General features: G+C 39.0%; 1 protein-coding gene across 1 annotated transcript in view; it reads right to left on the minus strand.

The window, feature by feature from the left end:
* Nucleotides 1-2,099: 2,099 nt before the first annotated feature.
* Nucleotides 2,100-26,069, minus strand: part of RND2 (Rho family GTPase 2) — a 33,081-nt gene continuing 9,111 nt past the window's right edge. The window contains exons 3-5 of the mRNA XM_032238075.1: nt 9,421-9,530; nt 7,785-7,919; nt 2,100-4,567 (exon numbers count right to left, since the gene is read on the minus strand). Coding sequence (XP_032093966.1) covers nt 4,319-4,567; nt 7,785-7,919; nt 9,421-9,530 — 494 coding nt within the window. The 3' untranslated portion in view covers nt 2,100-4,318. The remainder of the gene's footprint in view (nt 4,568-7,784; nt 7,920-9,420; nt 9,531-26,069) is intronic.

Consider the following 26,069-nt stretch of genomic DNA (forward strand, 5'->3'; position numbering starts at 1 on the left):
GTGAACTTTCACTCCAGTGGTCTGGGTTAGTTTTTCATTTTGTGGGAGATCAGGAAAAAAATTCAATGGACCATCTTTTTAAAATCATGTTCTAGGCCAGCATTCACCAACTGGTGGTCCGCAGAAAAATCATTTGCATTTTTTATATTGCACTAAATACTATTTTGGAGAGATGTGCCAGCTCGGTGGTTAAGATGCTGGGCTTGTTGATCAGAAAGGTCAGTTCAGCGGTTCAAATCCCTAGTGCCGCATAACGGAGTGAGAGCCTATTACTTGTATCAGCTTCTGCCAATCTAGCAGTTCAAAATCACCTAAAAATGCAAGTAGAAAAATAGGAAGCACCTTTGGTGGGAAGGTAACAGCATTCCGTGCACCTTCAGTGTTTAGTCAGGCTGGCAATATGACCGCAGAGACCTCTTCAGACAGCGCTGGCTCTTCGGCTTTGAAATGGTGATGAACATTGCCCACTAGAATTGGGAACAACTAGCACATATGTGCAAGGGGAACTTTTACCTTTAAATACTATTTGTCTTTTTTTAAAAATCTGTATTTGTGGTCCATGGAATTTAAAATTATGAATTTAGTGGTCCAAAAGGTCGATGACCAATACAAGAGATCAGAAGCAACTGATGATCTATAGCAGAATTTTTCAAAGTTGTCAACTTTAAGATGTACGGACTTCACTTCCAGAATCCCGTTCTAGCATGGGAAATTTTGTGGGTTCCCCATTGCCAACACCTGTCAATGATGGCTAGGAAATTCTGGGAGTTGAAGTACACATATTTTAATGTCAATTTTTTCATGTTTGAAAAACACTGACCTACAGGAACCAACTCTCCTGTTGTGTTAGGATTATATCACTCTCAGAATTTTCAGCCACTATTCTATTCCGTTCAGGGAAATTCTGGGAGCCATAGTCCCAACCTATCTTGAGACTAGTTCATAGGCAGTTTGTTTGCAGCAGCACTAATACAAAATGAGTGTCCCATTTGTCCATCTCAAGAACTTGCATCATTAAAGCTTTAGGGTTCTTCACTTGTTCAAAGGAAGTCCTTTTTTATACAGTATTTGAGGGGAAGGCCCTGACTTTTTTTGTACTATTAGAATTTTGAGAGTATATTGTGCGCTTTTACAAAATGGCTCCCATGGTTAGGGTGATTTCTTGCAAAATACTGATTAGAAGATAAACTGGCTTGCTGCCACCTCTTATTTATTGTATTGGCTACTACTCCAATTTACACCATCACTCCCAGTCCCAAGCTGCAACCATAGAACCAGTAAACTCTGCAGATGAGGCAGAACATCTAGAACAGTATTATTATGATGTTGTAACACAAATTCTAGTCTTTGTGTGTATGTATTGTGGTTGCACACATATACAAAAAGATTGAAGCTACTGGTATGCTACCATGTGTCTGATTTCATCATCCTAATGAAAGTAGCAAATTCCTTCAGACCCTCATGAATCCATTTCATTCATTTTGTTTTATTTATTTATTTTATATTATTGTTAGTAGTAGTATTTACTCAGTTATATAGGATCCTGGTACTATATAATTTTAGTGCCAAATATTTAAAAATTAAATGTTAATGGTTATTATATCTGGGTTTTTTCCTTTGTGATGTTTTAATTGTATTTCATTTTATTATACGATGCCATGAGTTAGAATAATTTGGTGGCATCTATATCGATAATAAAGTAAAGAGGAATGCAGTGACACAGTGGCTAAGATGCTGAGCTTGTACATCAGAAAAGTTGGCAATTTGGTGATTTGAATTCCTAGCGCCGCATAATGGAGTGAGCTCCCATTACTCGTACCAGCTTCTGCCAACCTATCAGTTCGAAAGCATGTAAAAATGCAAGTAGAAAATAAGGACCACTTTGGTGGGAAGGTTAATGTTCTGTGTGCCTTCGGCGTTTTGTCATGCCGGCCACATGACCATGGAGACGTCTTCGGACAGCACTGGCTTTTCGGTTTTGAAGCGGAGATGAGCACCGCCCCTAGAGTTGAGAATGACTGGTACATATGTGTGAGGGGAACCTTTACCTTTATATCAATAATGCACGATCGTTATTTTGTCTTTTTAAAAAGTCATTAATACCCAAAGATATTATTGGGAATAAAGATGAAGCTAGTTGCTATTGTTCTGCTCCATGCCATTTATTTTTAATTAAAGAATCTTTTAAAAATTAGATTCTAGGAGCCAATAGTTCACAGAGCACCAAGAAAGATATCTGCAGCCACATTAGTATCGCACTGGAACCCAAGGAGCCATTAAATGTTGAAATAATTGTGAAAGCCTGCAGCTTAAATTTTCCCCACTCTTATGTAATCAAAAACAGTTTACAAATTTCTGCTCTGGATACACCAGGTCTTCACCAGAGTCCTTAGGACCAGCTGAATAATTGCTGCAGTAGGTGTGATACAGAAAGCTATCGGTTTCTGACTGAGCAAGGCTACCTCTAGTCTACAGAATGGTCATCTTCCTTTCCTGCTCTGCCTTTGTCGATACATTAGAAGAGGGTCAAACTCTCTGTAAGCAATCTTTCTAACTGCACAAAAAAAATATTTCATGCAATGTGTATTAATTTCTATCCTGACTTTTAGTTAAGAAACTCAAGGTAGCATACAACCCTATGGGGTGGGTTGAGCTTACTCTACTTCTTTTTTTCTGAGCTGACAGTCAGCAGCACTTATTTTGCTCCATTGATTTGGCCCAACTGATTGGTCCAACACAAGACTTCTTTAATGAAGTCTTGTGTTGTTCTCTCACATAGGCACATGCTCTGCCACATTCAATCCTGTTTGCCCAAGGAATTCATATGGGTCTAGTTCCAAACCTTTTAAAACATGTATTTTGCTTTTTAATGTCCCAAAGCAAGATAAAGAGACTTCAGTTGCCAACAATTTGAGGTAAGTTATTCCACTATAGTTACAACACCAACCTCAAAGAAATGCAACCCAAATCAAAAGATTTGATTTACAATGTTGGAGACATTTTACTACCTGTCGGCTATCCTTTTTTTCCTCTTTCCAGGAATAAAAAGCATTCCTTCAATCCTATCCCTCTGCATCACCACCACATGAAAGGAGATCATGAAACAGGAATGGGGACCAAGAAAAACTGGTTCTTTTCTATGATGCAGCCATGGTCATGGCAGAGTCCCTAGTCTCCCGAACTAGGTAAAAAGGACTTATAGGTGCATTCAGGACAAGACCACAGCAGCTATTATTGAAAACAAAGGCTCCAGTGGAGACAATTTTTGAGCTTCTACCCTTGGTAGAAATAAGGAAAACCATCTCTTCCAAAAGAGCTATTTTCTTGCCAATTATCTCTGGTGATCTCTTTCAGAAATTTGCCAAGTAGTGAGGTGACCTATCAAATGTTTATGGAGTCCTCCAAGTCATGGTGGTCTCGAAGATGCTTTTTGAAAAGGCAACTGGACTTTCTTTGTTTTTTCTTTGAAGATGTTTCAAATCTCATCCAAGCAGCTTCTTCAGTTCTGACTGAATGGTGGAGAATGACTGCAGTCCTCATGGCACAACATTCTTGTGCCATGATGACTGCCAGGAATATGACTATAAATCCTTCCATTCTCCACCATTCAGTCAGAACTGAAGCTGCTTCTTGGATCAGAAGTGAAACATCTTCAAGGAAAAACAAGAAAATCCATCTGCCTTTTGAAAGAGCACTTTTGGGACAAAATGACTTGCCAGTTACTCGAGTGTCAAGTACCCTGAGAGCTATTTAGTTGCTGAAAACCTTCAGCCCTTTCCCCCTCCTCCCATCCTAATTGATCCAATTTTTCATCTAAAATGACCACCATTTCCTCTGACTCTTCTGTAATTCTTGTATTCCATGACTGCCCTCAAGCACGAGCACATGTATACATGTGCACACATGCTGTGGGCATGGACTGACTGACACACCCCACAGCAACCAAAGTGCCAGACACTTGGGGTGCCTGGACATCTACACATTTGAAACTAATTGTGAAATAATAACTCCTTAAGAAGATTTGAAGTATTTATCGCCCCCAGTGCTTCTTACAGGGAAGTGTTGATGTCTACTACCTGAGTATTTTTTTCTTGTTTTGTGCAACTGTGGGTCATCTAGATGCTTTTGCACTATGCTGAGCATTTGCAGTTTCAGGCAGATCCCTCCCAACTCAGCTTCCAGACAGGCCTTAGTTTGTTCTGACCTACATCCTGGTCAATGTGGCCCTCAATGCAAAGACCTTCCATTCCCAGTTACTACACAAAGTGATATGGACAGGCAGTGCTATATTTCAGCCCCTCTGCAGTTGTGCCCACCCTCACATCACCAAGCAGCTCTTGGCCCGGTCTTTGCGGATCTCAGAATCAGTCAATAAATCTGTCCGTCCAGGCATCTGCGTAATCCGCTTCAGTCCTCGCTTTGAGTTGCTGCGTTTGAGGTGCTTATGCATCCGATTGATTGAGGCCAGTGTGGTCACATGGAAAACATCCCGCACACTATTCTCTGACACCTTGGAAGAGCATTCTACATACGCCACAGCACCCAATTGCCGGGCCAGCATGCTGCCCTGTAAGGGGAAAACACATTGTTGCATTATGCCATAATTCACCCACAGCCTTTTGTTTTCTTCCACCCCCACCCCCCAACTTAGTTTGGTAATTGCTTATTACATTGCAACCACCTCCCTTTTCCTCCTCCACATTTTGGCAAGTACCTATCACTTCCCCAGACACGCTACTCCACATGTTTCTTTTAAATCACAGCTTTTAATTAATTTTAGTACTTTTCCTGGAAGGAAAGGATACAGGAGTGTCTTTTAAAAATGGAGCGAGAGGGACTGTGTCTAAAAGAGGGAGGGTGAGAAATATGCACGGATCTATGGACGCCAGGTGGGAAAAAAAGGTTAAAAACAAGTTAGCCCAGCTTCCCCTTTTGGAAGGTTGCAATTGGGATAAGGAGCAGAAGATTCTGCTGGTGGAATTAGCAGTGAAGGAGCTTCTAGCCCCAGCTGGGGCTCATATCAGGGTGTGGTTATTGTTTCTCCTCTTTCCTTTTTGCATCAATTATTTCAGGGAGCTTTTGAATGCACACTGGGCTTTGCTCATCCGCATAGACAGGACAAGGCAGATTGTAGTATGCCTTTAAAAAGCATCAAGACAAACTCAGGGAACAAACCAGCTCAGGCAAATACAAAATTCATCTAAAATTAAAGCTACCTCAGCTGGGAAGGGTACTTTTTCTTATTAATAGTTTTTGGCCTGTGCATCTGCTTGCATCAGCGTGGATCACTTCTTTAGGCTATTTTAGGCTAGTTATTTACTTCTGAAAAGCAATTTTGTATATGTGCATAAAAGGAAAGGGGAAAAAACAATAAGAACATACATGCACATGGTTATCTGTCGGGAGGTCCAAGGAGAGCATGATTTCATGCAAGCATCACAGCTAGTGTCAGCTACGGTCGGGTCCGGTAGATTGTTAGATGTCATATGCAAATACAGGCCTCAAGTGACACCTGGTCCACAGACCCCAAAAAGATACTTGCAACCTGGTTACAGCTGCCCCCCCACCCCCTTGCAGTCATGTGATCATTTTAGGTGCTTAGCAACTGGCCCACATTTATGGCTGTTTGCTACATCTTGCAATCATGTGATCATGATTTACAATGTTATTTTCCAGAAACTTGTTTTTATTTCTGGTTTCCGGTAAGAAACACCCATTGAGGACAATGGCTTTGTCTAATGACCATAGCATTCCCTTATGACTACTGCATTCCCTTAAGAACCACTGCAAAAAAAGGTAGTAAAATTGGGCATAGTCATATGATACCTACTTAACACTGGCACAACTTATAAATATAAATGCTATTCGAGACTCCGTTTTGGTCATAAGTCAAGGACTACCTGTACATAATTATGGCATTTGCACAATTATATAAACATACAAATATCATTTTGGCATTAGCATGGTTTGTCAAAATGCTGTTAAAGTGCACACAGATTTGTAAATCATTAAGACAGAAAAGGGCTTGTTTTTTTCCTCTACATATACCGTATTTTTTGAACTATAAGACGCACCAGTGTATAAGACATACCAAGATTTTGAAGAGGTAAGTAAGAAAAAAAGTTTTTGCCCTCCCCGGCCCCCAGGAGCATTCTGCAGGCTTCAGTAGGAAAGGCAAAAATGCCCGTTGTTGCAAATACGGGCAGAAAATGGGCCATTTTTCACAAAAATAGAGGTGTTTTTGCCTTTCCCCAGCCCTGCTGAAGCCTGCAGATTACTGCCGGGGGCTGGGGAAAGGCAAAAAAAACCCTCTGTTTTTGTGGAAAATGGCCCATTTTTCACCTATTTTTTGGAGAAATGGGGGCATTTTTGCCTTCCCCCAGAGCCCCACTGAAGCCCCCAACTCCCAGCAGAATGCTGCTGGGGGCTGGGGGAAGGCAAAAAAAACCCTCTGTTTTTGTGGAAAATGGCCCATTTTTCACCTATTTTTTGGAGAAATGGGGGCATTTTTGCCTTCCCCCAGAGCCCCACTGAAGCCCCCAACTCCCAGCAGAATGCTGCTGGGGGCTGGGGGAAGGCAAAAACGCTTCTGTTTTTGCTTTCCCCCCAGCCCGTTTTTCGCAAAAATGGGATGCGAGGGCAGGGCTTCGGAAGACGCACCAAAATTTCCACACTCTTTTGGGGGGTGAAAGGTGCATCTTTAATTCAAAAAAATACGGTACCTATAGCTGATGCACCTTGGCCTCATGCTTACTTTAGCAAAATAAGCATGAGATGGGATCCAATGCAGCTCCTAGCGTCTCTTTAAAAGATGCAACTGGGGCTCAACCCTGCATGCTCCCACACTGAGGGATTTTGCCTCATTCTGAGCTTTACTATAGCTCAATATATTTAATTATATATTTAGAAGTTTAAAAAGGCCCTCAAGATAGAGAAGGGAAAGGGAAATAAAAAATGGGGGAAAGGGACACAATTAGAATGGAAGCACTGAAACACTAAAGCAGTAGAAATCCAAATCCAAATATGGAGTCAAATTAGAACTGTAAAATATAAAACATGGATGAAAACTCAGCATCAATTAAAATCCATGCTTTAAGGCAAGATTAGGCTGCCCAAATTACAGGTAGTCCTTGACTTAAGACTGCAATTAAGACCAACATTTTGTTGTTAAGTGAGACATTTGTTAAGTGAATTTTTCTCCATTACATTTCTTACCAGTTGTTAAATGAATCACTGAAGTTGATAAGTAAGTAACCCCATTGTTAAATGAATCTGGCTTCCTCATTGACTTTGCTTGTCAGAAGGTCGCAAAAGATGATCACATGACCCCAGGGACTCTGTGACTATCATAAATGTGAACCAGGTGCCAAACGTCTGAATTTTGATCACATGACCATGGGGATGCTGCCAAGGTTGCAACTGTTAAGTCACATTATTCAGTGCCACTGTAACTTTGAACAGTCATTAAATGAACTGTTGTAGGTCAAGGACTACCTGTATTATTACTACTTAGCTAGGGGGAAAATTAATATTTGGCAATTCTTTCATAAAAAGTTGTTCCGTAGGGACACTACAAAAATGATCTGATCACTAATTAATCTTATTAGCAAACTTACATGGCTACTATCAGAATTGGCCCAGGTTAAGTCCAAAACTTCCTGTCATATATGTGGACGGGGATATGTGTGTCAGTTCTCTACAGCTTCACTCCCTTCCCCCCCATGGCAACAAACCGAGGCTTAACCAAGGCTAACACATACTTTAATTATAGACAAAATAAACACCTGCTCATGCGTAACAGGGATAAGGCGCTGTTTGGAGAGTTCCCGTAAAGTGTTCAAGTCTGTGCGCATGTCCAGTTTGCAGCCCACCAAAACTATTTTGGCACCAGGGCAGAATTCTTGTGTCTCTCCCTGCCACTATAAGAGAGAAAAATATAAAGAATTAAATTAAAAATGATTTAATATAATTAGGCAAGGCCATTGACTCAATTATCCCACCTCATGCCCATATCACACCTTTTCTTAATCCCATACCCATGTTTCCAACACAAAAATGGAGACACTAATGGTTAGACCTTTGTACAAGCAGCAGCAGAATGCAACTAATAACAATTTATGTGATCCAAGATTCTGTACAAACACAGTCCTCAACATATGACAATAACAGAGACCAGAATTTCCATTGCTGAACAAGGCTATTGTTAAATGAGTCACGTCTAATGTTATGATCTTTTTTTGCCATTGTTCTTAAGCAAATCATTGCCATTAAGTGAAGGGTGCAGTCAAGAAGATCTGGCTTCCCCATTGGCTTGGCTTGTCACAAAGTGGTTGGGATGTTCACAAATGGCAATGACATGGCCCTGGGACACTGCAACCATTGTGAATACATGTCGATGCCAAATGCCAGAATTCTGATCCCATGACCAAGGGGATGCTGTGTCACTTGTGTCAGGACCAGTTGTAAGTCACTTTTTTCAGTGTTGTTTTAACTTTGGTAAGGGTCACTAAATGAGTGGCTATAAGGACTTACCTGTATCTGATGTAGAGAATCATCATTCTGGTCACGAGAAACATAAAAGTTGTCAACATGTGCAAAAACTGAGGATGCTTTTCTAAATTAGCATACAAGGTTTGAGGTAGAGACATGCTGTTTCCCTCAGTTTTTTCTTTAAATATACTGACATAACTCATTTTATTGTGCTTTGCTTTATTGAGATTCGAGTCTATATCATCTATCTATCTATCTATCTATCTATCTATCTATCTATCTATCTATCTATCATCTATCTATCATCTATCTATCATCTATCTATCATCTCTCTCTATCTATCATCTAGCTATCTAGCTATTTATCTATCATCTATCATCTATCTTATCTATCATCTCTCTCTCTCTCTCTCTCTCTCTCTCTCTCTCTCTCTCTCTCTCTCTAGCTATCTAGCTATCTATCATCTAGCTATCTAGCTATTTATCTATCATCTATCATCTATCTTATCTATCATCTATCTATCTATCTATCTATCTATCTATCTATCATCTATTTATCTATTTATCTATTTATCTATTTATCTATCTATCTATCTATCTATCTATCTATCTCAAATAAAGAGTTTATGGCAATCCTCATTAAGTGAATTTATCAGTGCTATTTTTCTAACAGCATTTTTTTCTATTCATATTTCTATAGACACATGTTGGTAATTTTGCAATATTTCAATTTTTCATAATTAATCAGATGTTTAGCATTTCTAGCAATAGACTATTTTTAAACTATAGTCATACAATTGTGATTTTGAAGGAAAGCTCCTCTTTGTCTCTAGGCAATATACAAACCTATTTTCCAAAAATAAAGAAGCTCTTCTTAGCTTTACCATCATATCTTTATATTCCCCTTTAATAGCACTTTCAGCAATCTCACCTTTTTAAGGATACTGTCCAGAGTTTCAGGACGGCTAATGTCAAAACAGATAAGAACAGCATCTGAATCTGGATAGGCAAGGGGGCGGACATTGTCATAGTATGTTGAGCCTGCATGAGAAAGACACAATTTTAACTTAATTATACGGCTCATATTAATATATTCTACAGCAGATAGGGTGGAGGTTTCTTTCAGCCTGAGCATCCCATTTTCTTAAAAGTTCCATGAATCACATGCCAGAAATGCAGGGTCAGAAATATCACACCTTCTCTCTCACCATCCCTGTTCATAGTCATTCATATTCTGATCTCCTTTGCCTGCCTTCTTCCCCATCTCTTCCTTTGTTATCCATTTTCTCTACATTTCATTTTATTCTATCTTCAGCTCCAGCTGTTTCTCTCTCCTTCCAGGTTGCTCCCTCAATCAAAATTTGAAATAAACACATACAAAACGCCATTGTGGCCATTACATAATCTTAGGTATCAAAATATGGATTTGAAGTTGAGAGTATTATATTCAGGAATATGAATGTTTGGCAACCTTAGCATCAGTGTGAGTGTGTGTGAGTATGTGCTCATGCTTGTGTGTGCGTGCGCATGCCTTCAAGTCAGTTTTTGAGTCTTGAGGACTGTCTAGAGTAGTTCCAGAAGTTTTATTGGCAAGATTTCAGATGTGGTTTGCCACTGTCTCCTTCTTAGGGCTGAGTCGTGCAGCTGCCTTTGCAGGACTAAAATTCAGTGTTTCTCAGTTTCTGGTCTGGTGTCTTCATCGTACCAAACTCCAGCATGATTTAACATCATTAGCTAAAATATTAGCAGTCTAGTTGATAGTAGAAATGCCAAAGCACTCAAGAAAAAGGCAACAAAATCCAGATTTTTACATATCCTCCTGAATGAAAGATGGCCCTTTTCACTTCCTGCCTAGGTCCTTTAAAAGGTTATGAAGGAAGAAAAGGTAGAAAAGGTCTTGAAAACTCCAGGCTTATGACAGGAATGAAGCTGGGAAGCTTCTTAAATTCTTACGTTTGTTGGATTATTTTGTACTTCTTCCTAGTTTCTCATTTCCCTTTCTACAATCAACATGCTAGGGGCTTAGATAAGAGCATTTTTGTTTCTGTAAAATGAGAACAGTCAGTTTGATGGGGTTGTGGGAGTATTGATAAAACATTATTAAATGCTCTGCAAATTCCAAGTGTCATTTAAATAATTTATAGTGTTCATAGACTGGATGACAGTGAAAAAGCAGCCTGTCTGTTTATAAAAGGGCAAAGAGCTCAAAATGGATTCATCACTTTCCCTTCAGCATACTGTACAGAAGAAATACTAACACATGCAGCAGGGGTCATAAATTAACTGATTGCAATTACGTAATCCACCGAGATGCAACCTATCAACAATACAAACTGCACACTCTTCTCAGATGCAGCCTAGAACATTAAGTGGAAACCTGACAAAGAGCCTCCACACTACCTAAAGAAATGCAGCCAGCTGAATTTTCCTGAAGCAATCAGGGGAAGTGGGAGCAAAAAAAATGACCCTCCCCAATCTAATTAAAAGATCTAGTACATTCACCATGTGGATGACTTCAGAGGAAAAAAAGAGAGGGAATCACAAATGTTGGCAGGCCCTATGTATTCAACTCAGATGTAATCACTGCCCCACACCAAGATCAGTATTTAGAGGGAGCCATTACGCTTTACTCAAATGGGTCTCTACTTGTCGCAGATGAGGTCAGTCACTAATGGCAGATGTGATGGCAGTCAGTGATGACAGATGTCTAACAGCATTAACATGGCAGCTAATGGCAGGTGGAACCAGATGTCATTAACAGATGGAGCCAAATATTTGGCAAAAGCGGGAATCATGACAGATGGGACAGCTTCAAAACTTGGAATGCAAATGAGAGTTGGGATGATATCTTGACCTATGCAGCCCAGATGCATTTGTTTTGTGGCTGAATTGCAATCCCCATTGTACAGAGATCATGAAAGTGACCAAGCTAAAGATAAAAGCAATATTTTCACTCTACTTGTACTTTCTCCAATAGCAACTGCACCAAAAAGCAAACTGAAACTATTGATCCCCCCCCCACAAGAATTATACTTAAAAATAATAATAATATGGGATAAGACAAGGATTGAGCTCATCCCAAGTCAGAATTGTTCAGTTAAAGATGATATTTTAAAATTAAAGCTGAAGAAGCTTCTTGGATGAGAAATGAAATGTCCTCAAGGGGGAAAAAAGCCTAGTTGCCTTTGGGGTGGGTGGGTGGGTGGGTGGGGAAGCACTTTTGGATAACCATAATCTGGATGATGGAGAATCTCCATAAACATCTTAAAATTAAATAATTTTAATAGTAGATGTTGTTAAGATTATAATGTTTTTCATGCTAAGACTTCCTATTTGGCCTGATCCTATGTAAAGATGATATTTTTGTATAATCTTTTGCTATATTTTATTCTTCCATAGTTACAGTGGATTTCTTAAAATTTGTACCTTTCTCAAACAACTGTTTTTGCTACATAATATCTATAAGATAAAGGATGCTGCTGGATAAAATAGATTACTGTCTACAAGAAATGAGAACACACAACTTATATCAAATAGTCCATAGCAAGGCTCTTGAAGACAAGGGTGTTAAAATGGAATTTCATACAAAATATAAATTTGGCAGGAGTGGAGAGTTAGAATTAGATAGAATTGTTTAATATTGTTTTTTGCTCCACACAGCCTCCTTCATCTTATCAAAAATAACACCAGTATTGGTCCTCCCTCCTACCGGATATAATTTTTATCAACTGTGAAACAGAAAAGCTATATAAGCCATCACAACACCCACGGAAAGAAAGTTTAGAAGTTATTCTGCCTTGAAATGGATTCTTAAGATTTTCTGAGAATGAATTGCAATGCTTCTACAGAACCCAAGAATTCTGAATATCTCCATAATTTCTATTCAGCCTTTCTGCATTAAGGCACTTATGCATTTTGTTTTTATCAAATTGCCAGCCAAAATCTTATGTTTTTAATAAAATGATATCAAGAATGAACTAGTCAGTATGTCCTCTAAAAATAAATTGATAATAGTCTTCAAATCTGAATTATTAATTCCCAATTACTTCAATATTAAACTCTCATAAATCTGCATGATCTTTCCTGAAAATAAAAACATCAGGTATTTATAAATGTTGCTCTCCAACATGAATGTTTTGATCAAGGCTGCATAACACCCCTTCATCAACAGAACATTGTTCCCCTCAAGTGAAACAAACATTTCTTTGGCTAAGCGACAACTGCAAATAAGAAACAGAATTTTTCATCTAAAAGAAAAAAAAGAAAAGAAAAAAAAGACCAATGCTTGGCCTTTTAAAGCAAAGGAGCCAGGTATGTTCCTCTTTCACATGTATTATAATTAAAAAAGCAAAAGAATTGTGCATTTCCCATTACATTTTAGACAGATTAAATCATGTATGTTGGGTATTCAGGGTGGCTATAGAAGACAGTAATGTATCTTTCAACATAACCACTTGTACTTGCCACACTCTTATTTACCCCCTCCCTTTTTATAGGAATGTAAAAAGCAACCACATAAAAAAGGCAGAACCTCTGATGTGGGCACGGCTGCCATCTTGACTTCTTTTATGCTCCCTGCAATTGTCCTTACATACACACTAAATATAGATGTACTCTTACAGGGTATAGCTTATCCTTTTAAGATGTCAAGTTCAGAAGAATCTCATTTCAATATCTTACAAAAATTGCACTTACTAAAAAAAAAAGGCTCTCTAGTTTCCCAAATAGGGAATGCTATATAATGTTAAATAAAACTGGTAAGTAAGTTTTGATACATGAAAGCTCAGAACCAGTATTAGTACAATGTTTGAATTAAGCACGTATTTGGTACCAATTTAATCTGTTAATTTAAATGAATGCTATCATTCTCCAGGACCACTTAGCTTTCCTGTCCTTCTTTTCACCACTATCCATAATCTTCTTTATAGCCTAAAGGACAGAAATTTAATTTCTCATGCAGCGCATTTCCAGGATGCTAAATTAGCTATTTCACTAAGTCTAGTTTTAGAACCAAAGGATTAACATAGTGTTAATAGGCAGTTCTGGGAACTGTTAGCTTGATGGTTAAAAAGAGAGAAATTTGCAAGGCAGTGACTGAACAACTACATAAAGGAACTTTCAACTAGCAAAGAAACATCTAAGAGGAGGCAAAGGCAAAGGAGGAGAAAAGTTTACTTCTCTTCCTATATTCAACTAGTATTTTATCACTAGGTATTTTGGCAGGCAGGTGAGAGAGAGAGGTAAACGCCATGTTTAAAAGTCTTCCTACCTACCTTCCTTCCCTGTCTCCCTCCCATCCAGCTCTTTTTAAAGGGTATTAACACTCCAAAATCTCTACCTTAAAAAAGTGAAGTCTCCAAGTCAAGGTGGGATCCAGGCAATTTTTTGGCCTGTGATAGCCAAATTTAAGACTTCCCAGGACGCTCAATTGACAGGAATCTACAAGAAGGTTTTTCCCTATACAGCTGTATGTCATTATAGAAAAATTCACTTGTCAGTTTCTATTAGTAAGGCAGCTGTGTAGACAACTTTAGTAGACTTCCTCCCTCCCCATGAACAAAAGCAATAGAGGAATCACTTAGGCCAGAGGTCGTCAGACGTTAAGACTTGTGGACTTCAACTCCCAGAATTCTCCAGCCAGCTATGCCTCAGACCTCATAGAATATGCATTGTAGCACAATCCATCACAGCCAGTTCGTTGGATTTCAAAACTCATTCTGAGATTCCCCTAGTAATGTCATGGCAACCTTTCATGCAAGAAGACTTCCATTTATACCCAGAGAAAAACAACCAGGGAGAGGCCTTGTTAATATATGTTTGGCTAAATAATATTGTCCCTGTTCGTCCGGTCTGGCGTCACGCTGGAACGGGCTGCTGACAGACTCTCTGTTCGGTTCGCCCGGTCTTTCCACGAGCGTGGCCGTAATAGGCAAGGTCCCTTCGAGGTGCGAGGACCTTTGGAGAGGGGAAACCTCTGTGCAGTGGAGGGTGAAAGGCGATCTCCTCCCACGAAGCAAGAGGCTCCCTCAGAGTTCGTGCAAAAGAGGTCGGCTGATTAATGGCCGACCAGAAGGCGTGACTGCCAGCCACTAATAAGGAAGGGAGAGACAGCTGCAGGGAATATATAGCGGACCAAATGACGGTAATCACAAGATCTGACTTAAAAGCCTAAACCTAAAAGATAAACAACTTTACTGCAATAAATACAGATACGTGTGTGGGCGCATTTATCTGCAGCGGCTATTAAATACAAACAGTGAACTTTTGTGAAAGCTGATTGACGTTGTGAATAGAAGAAGACAGGCTTTGGACTAGTTAAATTTGAGGATTAACAGAGGACGAGACGAAGAAGAGAAGCTGGATTTGCCTGCCTGGGAAAAAGGAAAGAAGTTTAATCACAAGGGTTTGAAGTACCCGGTGTCATATTACAGCCAGAGACAGCAGAAGGAAAACACTACACTGACAACAGGAAGAGATTGATGGGTGAGTTCTAAATACTTTCTGGCCTCTCCTGCACCCTGTCGTATCACGCTGAAACGTTTCTCTTCCTGACTCTCCCAGATACTATAGAATTAACTGAGCCTATATTTCACAGCCCTGCTCCAGCTTAATTACCCTGTATGTACCCCGGGCTCTGTATAACTACTTAAGCAGCACTCAGAAGGTACTAGACTTACACCTTATAGGGGAAGAGCTGAATTAAAGCAAATGGCAACGAAAACAGTAACCTTAATTAAAGGGAGTAAAAAGCAAACTCCCCTATCTACCCCGGTGAGGGAAAAGTCCCCTGAGGGCAGGCAAACGGGAGATAAGGCAGCCCCAACCCTGCAAGACCAGGAAGTAACAATGGACTCCCTACAAGAGACAATATTGAAGATGGGGGAAAGTGTCGCCAAAGGCCTGGAGGGAGTAAAGAATGAAATGCGTGAAGTAAGAAACAATATGGGAAAAATTGAGGAACGTATAGGAGTAATACAAACAGCGCTGCTGAAAAATGAGCAGGAAATTCAAAATGTTAAGGGGAGAACGGAAATAGTGGAAAAAAGGATAGACAAAGTGGAGGACAATCTGGAATCTATAAACTCAAGCCTGGAGGAGGCCATCCTCCAGCTAGAATTAGAGCGATCAGCATATTATTTAAGACTACAAAACGTGGAGGAAGCAAAAGATGAAAACCTCCGGGAGCTGATTGGAGAAATCCTGGGATTAGTCCTCGGCAGGCCGAAAAAAGAGGTTATTAATGATCTGGACGAAGCCTATAGAGTCAATACAGGCTTCGCGAGACGCCACCGGCTTCCGAGGGAGATCCATGTGAGGGTGTTGAGAAGACAGCTGAGAGAGGACATTCTAAGTACAATAAGAGGGGACTCTCTAACATACAAAGGTAAAGAAATTCTCATCTTAAAACAGACTCCACGGAGAGTCAGAGAGAAGAGAAGGAAATACAACTTCCTCTCCACACGTTTAAACAGAGACAGAATTCAGTTCAGATGGCTCCTTCCAGAAGGAATGTTGATAACATGGAGGGAAAAGAAATACCGAATAGATACCTTGGCGAAAGCTCAAGAATTCCAGGAACTTTTACTAGCAGATGATGAGAGATTTAATAAAGAAGGACTTTTAAGACAGGGGGACACTATAATTGAAACTCAACCAGAGGGGCGGGGGCCAGGAGAGGCCAGAGAACGAGAGAGATATGGCAGAGAAGATTCGAGAGCAAGGTCACCCATCGAGACTCGATCCAAAGGTGCCCTCAAAGCGAATAACGTGTAAGGGAATTGAAGAATGGGAAACGAATGTACTATCAGCTAATGTAAATGGTCTTAACATAACTTCCAAAAGAAAACGAGTACTGTTGGATCTAGTGAAACAAAAGTTAGATGTAATCTGTCTTCAGGAAACCCACATTAAAGAAAAATACAATAACCTGTTGGTCTGTCCAAAACTAGGTAAAACATTCTGCTCGTCAGCACAAACCAGAAAAAGAGGAATTGTGATGTATATAAAAGAATGGTTGAACCCCAAATTAATATATGCAGACAAAGATGGTAGGGTATTAATGGTGGAGATAATTAATGGTGGGAAAAAAATTTTACTAGTTGGAATCTATGCCCCAAATCAAAAACAAGAGAGATTTTATATTAATCTATATAAGAGGATAAATGAAATAGAGTGGCAAAATATATGTATTCTAGGGGATTTCAACGCTATAGCAGATGGTAAGATGGACTATAAGGGTACCCACAAGAAAAGCACAAGAAGGAAACTACCGTCTGCCTATGTAAATATGGTGAAGGATTTAGATCTTTATGATGTCTGGCGAGCAATGAATGACAAGATGCAACAGTACACGTTTTACTCCCATCCACATAATTCATGGTCCCGTATCGACATGGTTTGGTCAAACTCGGAGCTACTCATGGATACTGTAAATATTGAAATAATAACCAACAAGTGGGCCGATCATCACCCAGTCTTATGGCAATGGAAAGGGAAGGCAAGGATAAAAGCTAGGTGGACATTAAACCAGAACATACTACAAGAGAAACAATTTGTACAACAAATAGAAAAGGAACTGGGCTACTTCTTTAAAGAAAACGGTAAAGAGCAGACCTCAATACAAAATGTTTGGGACACGATGAAGGCAGTTGTGAGGGGAATTTCCATAGCCTATATAATAAGAAGAAACAAAATGCACAGGGAAAAACTTAATACACTGAACAAAGAACTAAGAGAGACGGAACTGCTGACCCAGAAAGAGCCAGAAAATAGTAGACACAGGGAAAAAGGAGAGTTAATTAAACACCAAATAAATTTGATCTCCCAAGAGGAAATAGCACAAAACATTAAGAAAATGAAGCAGAATTATTTTGAACATGCAAATAAAACTGGGAGATGGTTGGCCCACAAAATAAGAAAGGAGAAGGTCAAAAGAATTATTAAACAACTGTATGACGAGGAGGGGAATCTGAAACAAGAAATAGGAGAAAAGAAAAAGATAGTACAGAACTATTATAGGAAACTATATAAACAAGACGAAATTAATGAACAGGACATTAGAAAATACCTTATAAAGCAGAAGCTTCCAGTCTTGTCGGAGGAGATGAGAGAGATGCTCGATAAAGAAATTACACAAGAAGAACTGAAAAAGGCCATTCAAAAACAAAAAAACAATAAAACACCTGGGCCGGATGGGCTCCCGTCGGAAATATATAAAAAACTTCAAAATACCATAGAAGACAAATTATTAGAACTATGTAATGATACATTGCAAAATGGTAGGGTCCCAAAATCATGGGGGGAAGCCTACATTACCCTAATACCAAAGGAAGAGGCGGACAGTAGCAAGGTCCAAAATTATAGACCCATATCCCTGTTAAATGCAGATTACAAAATCTTTGTATCAATATTGGCGGAAAGACTAAAAATAATATTAAATCAAAGTATCCATTCGGATCAAAACGGCTTTCTCCCAAAAAGACATATTAGAAACAATACAAGAATAATAATGGACACCCTGGAATTCTATCAAACAAGATCCGAGAAACAACTCGCATTAATCTTTGTCGACGCTCAGAAAGCCTTTGATAACCTAGATTGGAACTTTCTAATCACTCAACTAAAAATGATGAAATTTGGCGATAAATTTATTAAGATTATAGAATCTATATATTCACGGCAATCTGCAAATATTATAGTCAATGGGGAACTAACGGAGAGGATACAAATTGGAAAGGGTGTTAGACAAGGGTGCCCGCTCTCCCCACTACTATTTATTACGTCTCTAGAGGTCCTTTTAAATCGGATAAGATCAAATCAGGAAATTAGGGGCCTGACCATAAAAAAAGAACAATATAAAGTACAGGCCTTCGCGGATGACATGGTCTTTATCGTGGAAGACCCCTTACTTTCAGGACCGAATTTGATGAAGGACATTGAGAACTTTGGGTGTGTGGCCGGTTTAAAAATAAACAAGGAAAAAACAAAAATGATTATAAAAATTTCCCCAAAAACCAGATTGGAGAACTAGAGGAAACAATGGAATTAAAGGTAACTAAAAAAATTAAGTATTTAGGGATCTGGCTGTCTGCGAAGTGCTCTTCCATAAAAGAAGACAACTATGATAAGTTGTTACAGAATACCCAAAAGGACTTAAAAACCTGGTCAAAACTACAACTATCACTGATGGGAAGAGTCGCAGTAATTAAAATGAATGTTCTCCCAAAAATCCTCTACCTATTTCAAACGGCACCGGTTAAGCTAGGGGAAAAATTTTATAATGATTTGGACAAAATGATTCGTAACTTTATATGGAATGGTAAAAAGCCCAGAATAAAATATATGCACCTGCAGGATAAAAGAACTCAAGGGGGAATGGGATTACCGGAATGGAAAACATATCATCAAGCAGCAACAACTATGTGGATAAAAGAATGGGTAATGTTAGCTAATAAAAGAATCTTAACAATAGAGGGCCACGACCTGCAATACGGGTGGCAAACTACTTATGGTGCGAGGGAAATAAAATCCACAATTATTTTAGTAGTCACCATTTAAGGGGGGTATTGATTAAGGACTGGCTCGAAATTAGAAGGAGATACTATACGCAACTACCTAAATGGATATCTCCGACGGAAGCCCTGATATACCCGAATTTGATAAACTTGGATAAAATTGTTACCTACCAACAGTTGCTAGACGACCAAAACAAACTAAACCCCAGGGAAAATTTGGCTGATAAGGGAATAAACATCGATTGGTGGCCATATCTTCAAATTCAAAACAAACATAAATTCGATCTAGCACAACCTGGCTTCCAGAACAAGAACCAGGAATTAGATAAAATTTTAATTGGACCAGATGAGAAATTAATTTCAAAAATATACAACTGCTTACTGATTCGAAAAACGGAAGCAGAAAGAGTAAAAGAAGTCATGGTAACCTGGGCCCAAAACATCGGCCACTCAATAGATCTAGACGACTGGGAAAGAGTCTGGGAATGGAATCTAAAATTGACAAAGTCGACGGCCTATAAAGAAAATATATATAAAATGTTCTACCGCTGGCATCTTCCACCGACAAGACTGGCGAAAATGTCTTCAAAAGTTTCAGCCATATGCTGGAAATGTAAAACGGTGCTGGGCACGTACTACCATATGTGGTGGACGTGTCCGGTAGCCAAAGCATATTGGAAGCAAATACTAGGATGGCTGAATGGAATCCTGTCAATTAAACTATGCTTTAAGCCGGAAACTTTCTTATTAGGAATAATAGATCAAAAAATTTGCAAATCTGACCAATACCTCCTAGTCCATATTCTGACAGCGTCAAGGATTGTTTACGCACAGTGCTGGAAGAGTGAAAATGCCCCTACCAACACTATGGTGATGAATAAAATTTTAGAACTAGCAGAAATGAACAGACTGACGATGCGAATTAATGACAAAGAAGACACAGACTTTTATACAGTCTGGGAGAAGCTATACAAATGGCTTGATGAGTCAGTGAAGACCTAGACATAAAAAGAGATAGCTAACTAACCTATCACGATTAAACCAATAACTCAAATGAACAATATACAACAACTGAGAGATAAACGAAAGGAGAAATGTATCAGGGGCGAGAACCCACCGTCGAGCAATTTTGTCACGCTACAATGCTGGGAAAACTTTAAAAAGCTGATAGGAAATTCGCTATAATTACCTGCATGAAATTAGTGATCAAACTTCATTTTAGATGAGGCGAGAAGACGTATAATCCTTGCCTCTTCAAGCAAGGAAAGGGAAAGAGAACCAGATTGTCCTCAGCAGAGGAAAATACGCAAATGTAACAAAGGTTAGAAGGGAGGGAAGGAGGATAGTAGGGAAGTCTGGATGGAGAGGAGAAAGGAGAGGAATAGGAAAGGCAGAAGAAGGGGGGAAGAAAGAGGAGGAAGAGAAAGAAGAGAAGGGAAAGAAGGTGGGAAGAAAGAAGGAGAGAAGAAAGAGAAGAAACTGGGGGAGGAAGGAGGGAGGGAAGAAGAGAGGGTAGTAAAGAGGGAAAGAGGGAGGGAAAGAAAGAGAGAAGGAGAGTTGAAAGGAAGGAGGGAAGGAGGGAGGAAAGGAGGGAGATTAAGAGAAAAGGAAGGAGGAGGGAAAGAGGCAGGGAAGGAGGGAAGGTATGTGTGAAGGAGGGGGGGAGCGAGGGAGGGAAAGGAGGGGGAAGGAAAGGAGAAAAGGAGAAAAGAAAGGAGGGAAGGCAGGGGAGAAGGAAGTAAGGGGGGAGGGAAGAAAAGAGGGAGGGAAAGATACCTAACCTTTGATGTTTATAATGATTTGATAGTATGGGAATATCTCGAAATGTAGTTGTATTGTTTTGTTACAAGTTATGGATGTTGTATTTTCTTTTTACCAATAAAATCTATAAAAAAAAAAAAATATTGTCCCTGTTCACTTACATTTTGTTTTTATAGCCCATCACAATGCAGGGTTGTCACTAGCAAAAGTGAACTCAACAAAAGTGAGAGTTGGTTTGTCACATAAACTTTTAGCTCCAGAAGATGAAGTCAAAGATAGGAAAGGGATCAAGAAATAAATGGGACATGCATGCCTGGTATCCAACTCTTTTCTTTCATATTTTTTTTTAATTTCAGCAAATAGCACGCACTCTACACTTTATTTTCAGTTTATATTATAGCTTTTCCCTTTTTTTCATTCTCGGAATATCAGCCTCTAAGTCATCACTCTGAAGACTAAAGAATAAGCAAGACTACAGTTCTTTTGCCCCTAGAAATGCATATATGGCTCTTTAATCTGCACAGTATTCTTCAATGACCTTGATGCCTGCCCCATCCTAAATCCAGTGGATCTTTTATTAACCACTGCAAATTCCCACGCTCTAAGCTAGATGTTTATGGCCCAGAAATGGGCAGTCCAATGAGAAAGAATTCCAGTAACAAATTTTTTCTCCATGTTTGGAGGGTTTTTTAAAGAATCCAAAATGCTTTTCTAAATAAAGATGTTTTAGCTGCTGCTTAATTTCTTCTGAGACAGAACTTGCCTGAGAACTATGTTTCTAAGATTCCACTTTCACATATTTATTTATTTATTTGTTGAATTTAGATTGCCGCCTATTAGCTTGTGGTGACTCAAGGCGGCTTACAGAGTATAAAAACCACATTTAAAACAATAAAACTAATAAAAAGAATCAAATAAATTAATATAGTATAATATAGTAAAATAACCCCCCACCCCAGCAACAGCAGATCACACGAGCCATTATAATAGTTGACAGTGATTATTTGATGGCAAGGGGAAAAAAATCTTCTCTACAGAGGTCTTCTATAACAATTTCACATAGTCTGAGTTTGACGTATTACATTAACCTCCACCTCACAAACAGGATCTAAAGCAGACAGACCTCGATTCAACCATCTGCCCAATAGTTTTTCAAATGGAAAGACAGCTATTGATCTATGACCAGGGAAGGTCTCCTTGCTTCTTTGTGCTTCTTTATTTTACTAATTCTCCAGAAAAAGCAGCATTTCAACTTCTTCAGTTAAATTAAGAGCTCAACTCGAGCCAGTTTTCAATGCCTTAATGACAGGAAGTTGCATTGTGCAGTGGGAAAACAAATTAGTGTCATCCTGACCACCGAAGCTCTTTCTCAGCCTATGCTGTGCATGTATTCCAAAGTCACTGCAGAAAAGATGCTATGAAGACTTAAAATAAGTAAGAATAGCCAGAATAGATCCAACCCAACACAAGTAAGATATTGCATTCAGGATTGCCTTGTAATAATAAGAGCAGCAAAACACTATTTTCTCCACCTTTATCACATTCATGCACAGTTGTCTTTTTGAAGACTATTTCTTCTTTGCTGGACAGGGATGATCTCAGGAATATTTTCAGAATCATTGTGTGAAATATGGAGAACATTCATACTATCTGGTAGATATGATTGATAAGTTCTATTCAATGACTGTACAGGCCCATTTGAAATGCCTAGGGCATGGATTTATGAGATTATCTGTAATGAATTAGAATCTGTGATTCCCAATGAAATGGATCAGGTGCTCCAGCCATTTGTCTCTTGAATTCAGATCCTTTTTGCCCAGAAGGTAACCTATAGTTGCATCCATAGAATGATGTTGAGGAAAGTAGATAGTTCCTCCCACTTTGAAGGAGACTGCACAACATATCCTTTCTCCCAAACACCATCAATAGGCTCAACAATTCTAGACATCTATCATCCAATCTCCAATCTTTCCTTTAAGGTAAGGTTGTTAAAATGGTTTAAAAAGGCCTTCAAGATAGAGAAGGGGAAAGGGAAAGGGAAAGAAAAAAAAAGAAGGGGGGAAGGGACATGATTAGAATGGAAGCACTGAAATACTAAAGCAGTAGAAATCCAAATCCAAATATGGAGTCAAATTAGAACTGTAAAATATAAAACATGGATGAAAACTCAGCATCAATTAAAATCCATGTTTTAAGGCAAGATTAGGCTGCCCAAATTACAGGTAGTCCTCGACTTATGACTGCAATTAAGCCCAACATTTTGTTGTTAGGTGAGACGCTAAGTGAATTTTGCTCCATTACATTTCTTACCAGTTGTTAAGTGAATCACTGAAGTTGATAAGTTAGTAACCCCGTTGTTAAATGAATCTGGCTTCCTCATTGACTTTGCTTGTCAGAAGATTGCAAAAGGTGATCACATGACCCTGTGATTATCATAAATGTGAACCAGGTGCCAAACGGCTGAATGATCACATGACCATGGGGATGTTGCCAAGGTTGCAACTGTTAAGTCCCATTATCCAATGCCACTGTAACTTTGAACAGTCACTAAATGAACTGTTGTAGGTCAAGGACTACCTGTATTATTACTACTTAGCTAGGGGGAAATTAATACTTGGCAATTCTTTAAGGTAAGGTTGTTAAAATAGTTAGATATTAGTTGCAAAGGAATTAAATTATCTAGACTTGTTTCAGGAGGTTTCAGGATGGATTGCAGCACAGAAACAGTACTGCTTGCATTTGTTGATAATCTTTGGTGGAGCCAAGACGGGATATTATGCATCCATTCTTATTCTTCTTGAACTCTCAATGACTTTTACTAACATATCTCATTGTATCCTTCTGCAGCAGCTGTGAAGATGGGGGAAACTATCTTGTGTTGATTCATCTCTTTCCTCTGGGACTATTCCATTCAATGTTGATGGGGAGATGTACCCCTCATTTGTGGGATGCCTCAAGTCTTGATGCTCCACCCCTTCCCATTTAATATCTATATGAAACTGCTGGGTGAGGCTATCAATTGGTCTGGCATCCAGAATCATCAGTATGCAGGTGATAATAAATTATCTATCTCAACCAACCATCAGTGATCCTGTCACCATCTTGTCAATGCCGATGTCTGGAGGCTGTTCGAGTCTGAATAGGAAGGAATGTGTTTGGTCTTAAATGGGAATGCACTTCCCCATTTGAGCTGGTATGCAATATGGGAATCATTGAGAACTCTCAGCTTCTGCTCAAAGAACAGATGGAGGCTAAGGCCAGAAGGGCCTTTGCAAAGGTCTATCAAGAGACCCAGCTGTGCCCAGGCTCTTCAGACAATCACTCTGTTCTAGTCAATTTAAAATGGATTACTGCATTGTGCTGAACATGGAGCTTTCCTAGAATGTAGCATGATGATTGGACCATGACAGTGATGGCTGTGTTCCCAATTAGACTCTAGTTGCAATTCATCTATAAAGTTACCAATAGGCTTCATAATTTGAGAGACTACCTATTTCCCATGGTGTCAGCTCACTCAATAAGATCAGGCAGAATGGGCATTTGTGGGTCCATTCAATCAAATAATGTCATCTTTGAGACATACAAAGCACACCTTCACTGTTATGGTGCTTACATTCTGGAATAGCATTTCTCCCAATAGATCAGTACAGTTCCTATTTCCACTTTGCAGTTGTTCAAAAGATCTTTGAAAATATGGCTTTACTTCCAGGCCTGGAGCTAAGGTAGAGGTTGAGCCTTTATTAGTGTTCGATGTTTGTTTTGATGTATTAGACTTGCTTTCTTTGATTGTACATATTTTCCTTCACTTTACAATATTGTTTCTTACTTTTAAAATATAAACAGCCAGAGCCAGCTGGAAATCAAGTGGGGGAGGGTGGCTAAATCCTGTCAAACAAACCAGCATGCACCAGTAGGCTCCTTTACACTTACATGTTGCTCAGAAGCACACACCCCCAAAATAGATTAGATAGTTGTAATGTTTGCTGACAATTTTATTCCACCACTTAAAATCTGTACTTCTTTTAGTTTTCCTATTGACTATTTCTTAGTTTCTAAAACATGAAAAATTAAAACTGTACAATTGAAAATAAAGTTTTCCAATCTGACAGGCTACATAACCAAATATCTCTAAAACATAGTTTTGATCTTGAGAAATGAGAGAGAAATACATGCATTGTCATTTTATTTACAGTCTGTATTGTCAGTAAGCTGATGGGAGGATTGATATCCTAAAAATGGGCTATATATCATTACAATAAATAAATAAATAATAATCTACACCTCTAGCCATACTTCACTTATTCCTTCTCTCAAACTAAGTGCTGTATTTGGGTTTCTGGCTGAAAAATAACATTGGAACATATACTTCGTTTTTAAGATATCCCCTTTCTTGGCTAGATCCCAATAAAATGTTTTTCAGAATCACTGCTCCTTTTGAGAAAAGCAGCATTATTCCCCGCTGCTTTCACATCTTCTTGGTTTAGTATCTTTCAATAAGGAACTTATCCAAACAACTTTAACAGCCACATACATTCCCTAGAAACAAAAAAATTGAGGAAGGACAGACATCAATATTTTTTCCTCTCTGCCTAGAATTTTTCACTAATCTCTGAAGGGCACAAAGAACAACAAAGTCTAGCATTTAAAAAAAATCTCCTATCCAGCCAGCAGCTTGCTGTGTGCTTTAAAAGACAACTGAAGATAGATCAGTCAGGCACAGTGATTTGATACTGAAATATGGCAACTGTAACCATCCCAACTCTTTTTGCAAATAGAATGCAAACTATTAGCCTGAGAAAAGATGCAAATATCATCTCATTTTTCTGCTGTGCTTTCCTAAAGTGGTTTTATTTTAAAAAAAACACCCTGAGAGGAAATAGCATTACCAATTCATGCCAGAGGAAACATTCCACAATGTTTGAAAGTTTGCATAATCATATACCAAATGCTTGAAATAAAATACAGCATTTACCTTTTTTCTTTATCCTCTGAGTCAAAGACAACCACCACCTCCAGCAGTTCAGGCCTCTGTAGGTTAAACTGAGGCTTACAAGGCCTGATTTAACATTTAACATGTCTGTTTTTTCCCCTTTCTAAAAAGAGGTACAGAACAGGGAGGGAGAATCAAGATCACTTCTCCACTGCACAGGAAAAGTTATTCTCTGCTCCCAACTTCATCACCCTTAACATCTTTCTGGGCTAATAAAAAATAGTGAAATAATTTTCACGAGAGAAAGATTAAAAAAAACATTTCCAGTATACCAATTCTCTGAATACCTAGGAGCTGATAGAAACACTCACCCAC

The sequence above is a fragment of the Thamnophis elegans genome, chromosome Z (genome assembly GCF_009769535.1).
Source record: "Thamnophis elegans isolate rThaEle1 chromosome Z, rThaEle1.pri, whole genome shotgun sequence".
Classification (NCBI taxonomy): domain Eukaryota; kingdom Metazoa; phylum Chordata; class Lepidosauria; order Squamata; family Colubridae; genus Thamnophis; species Thamnophis elegans.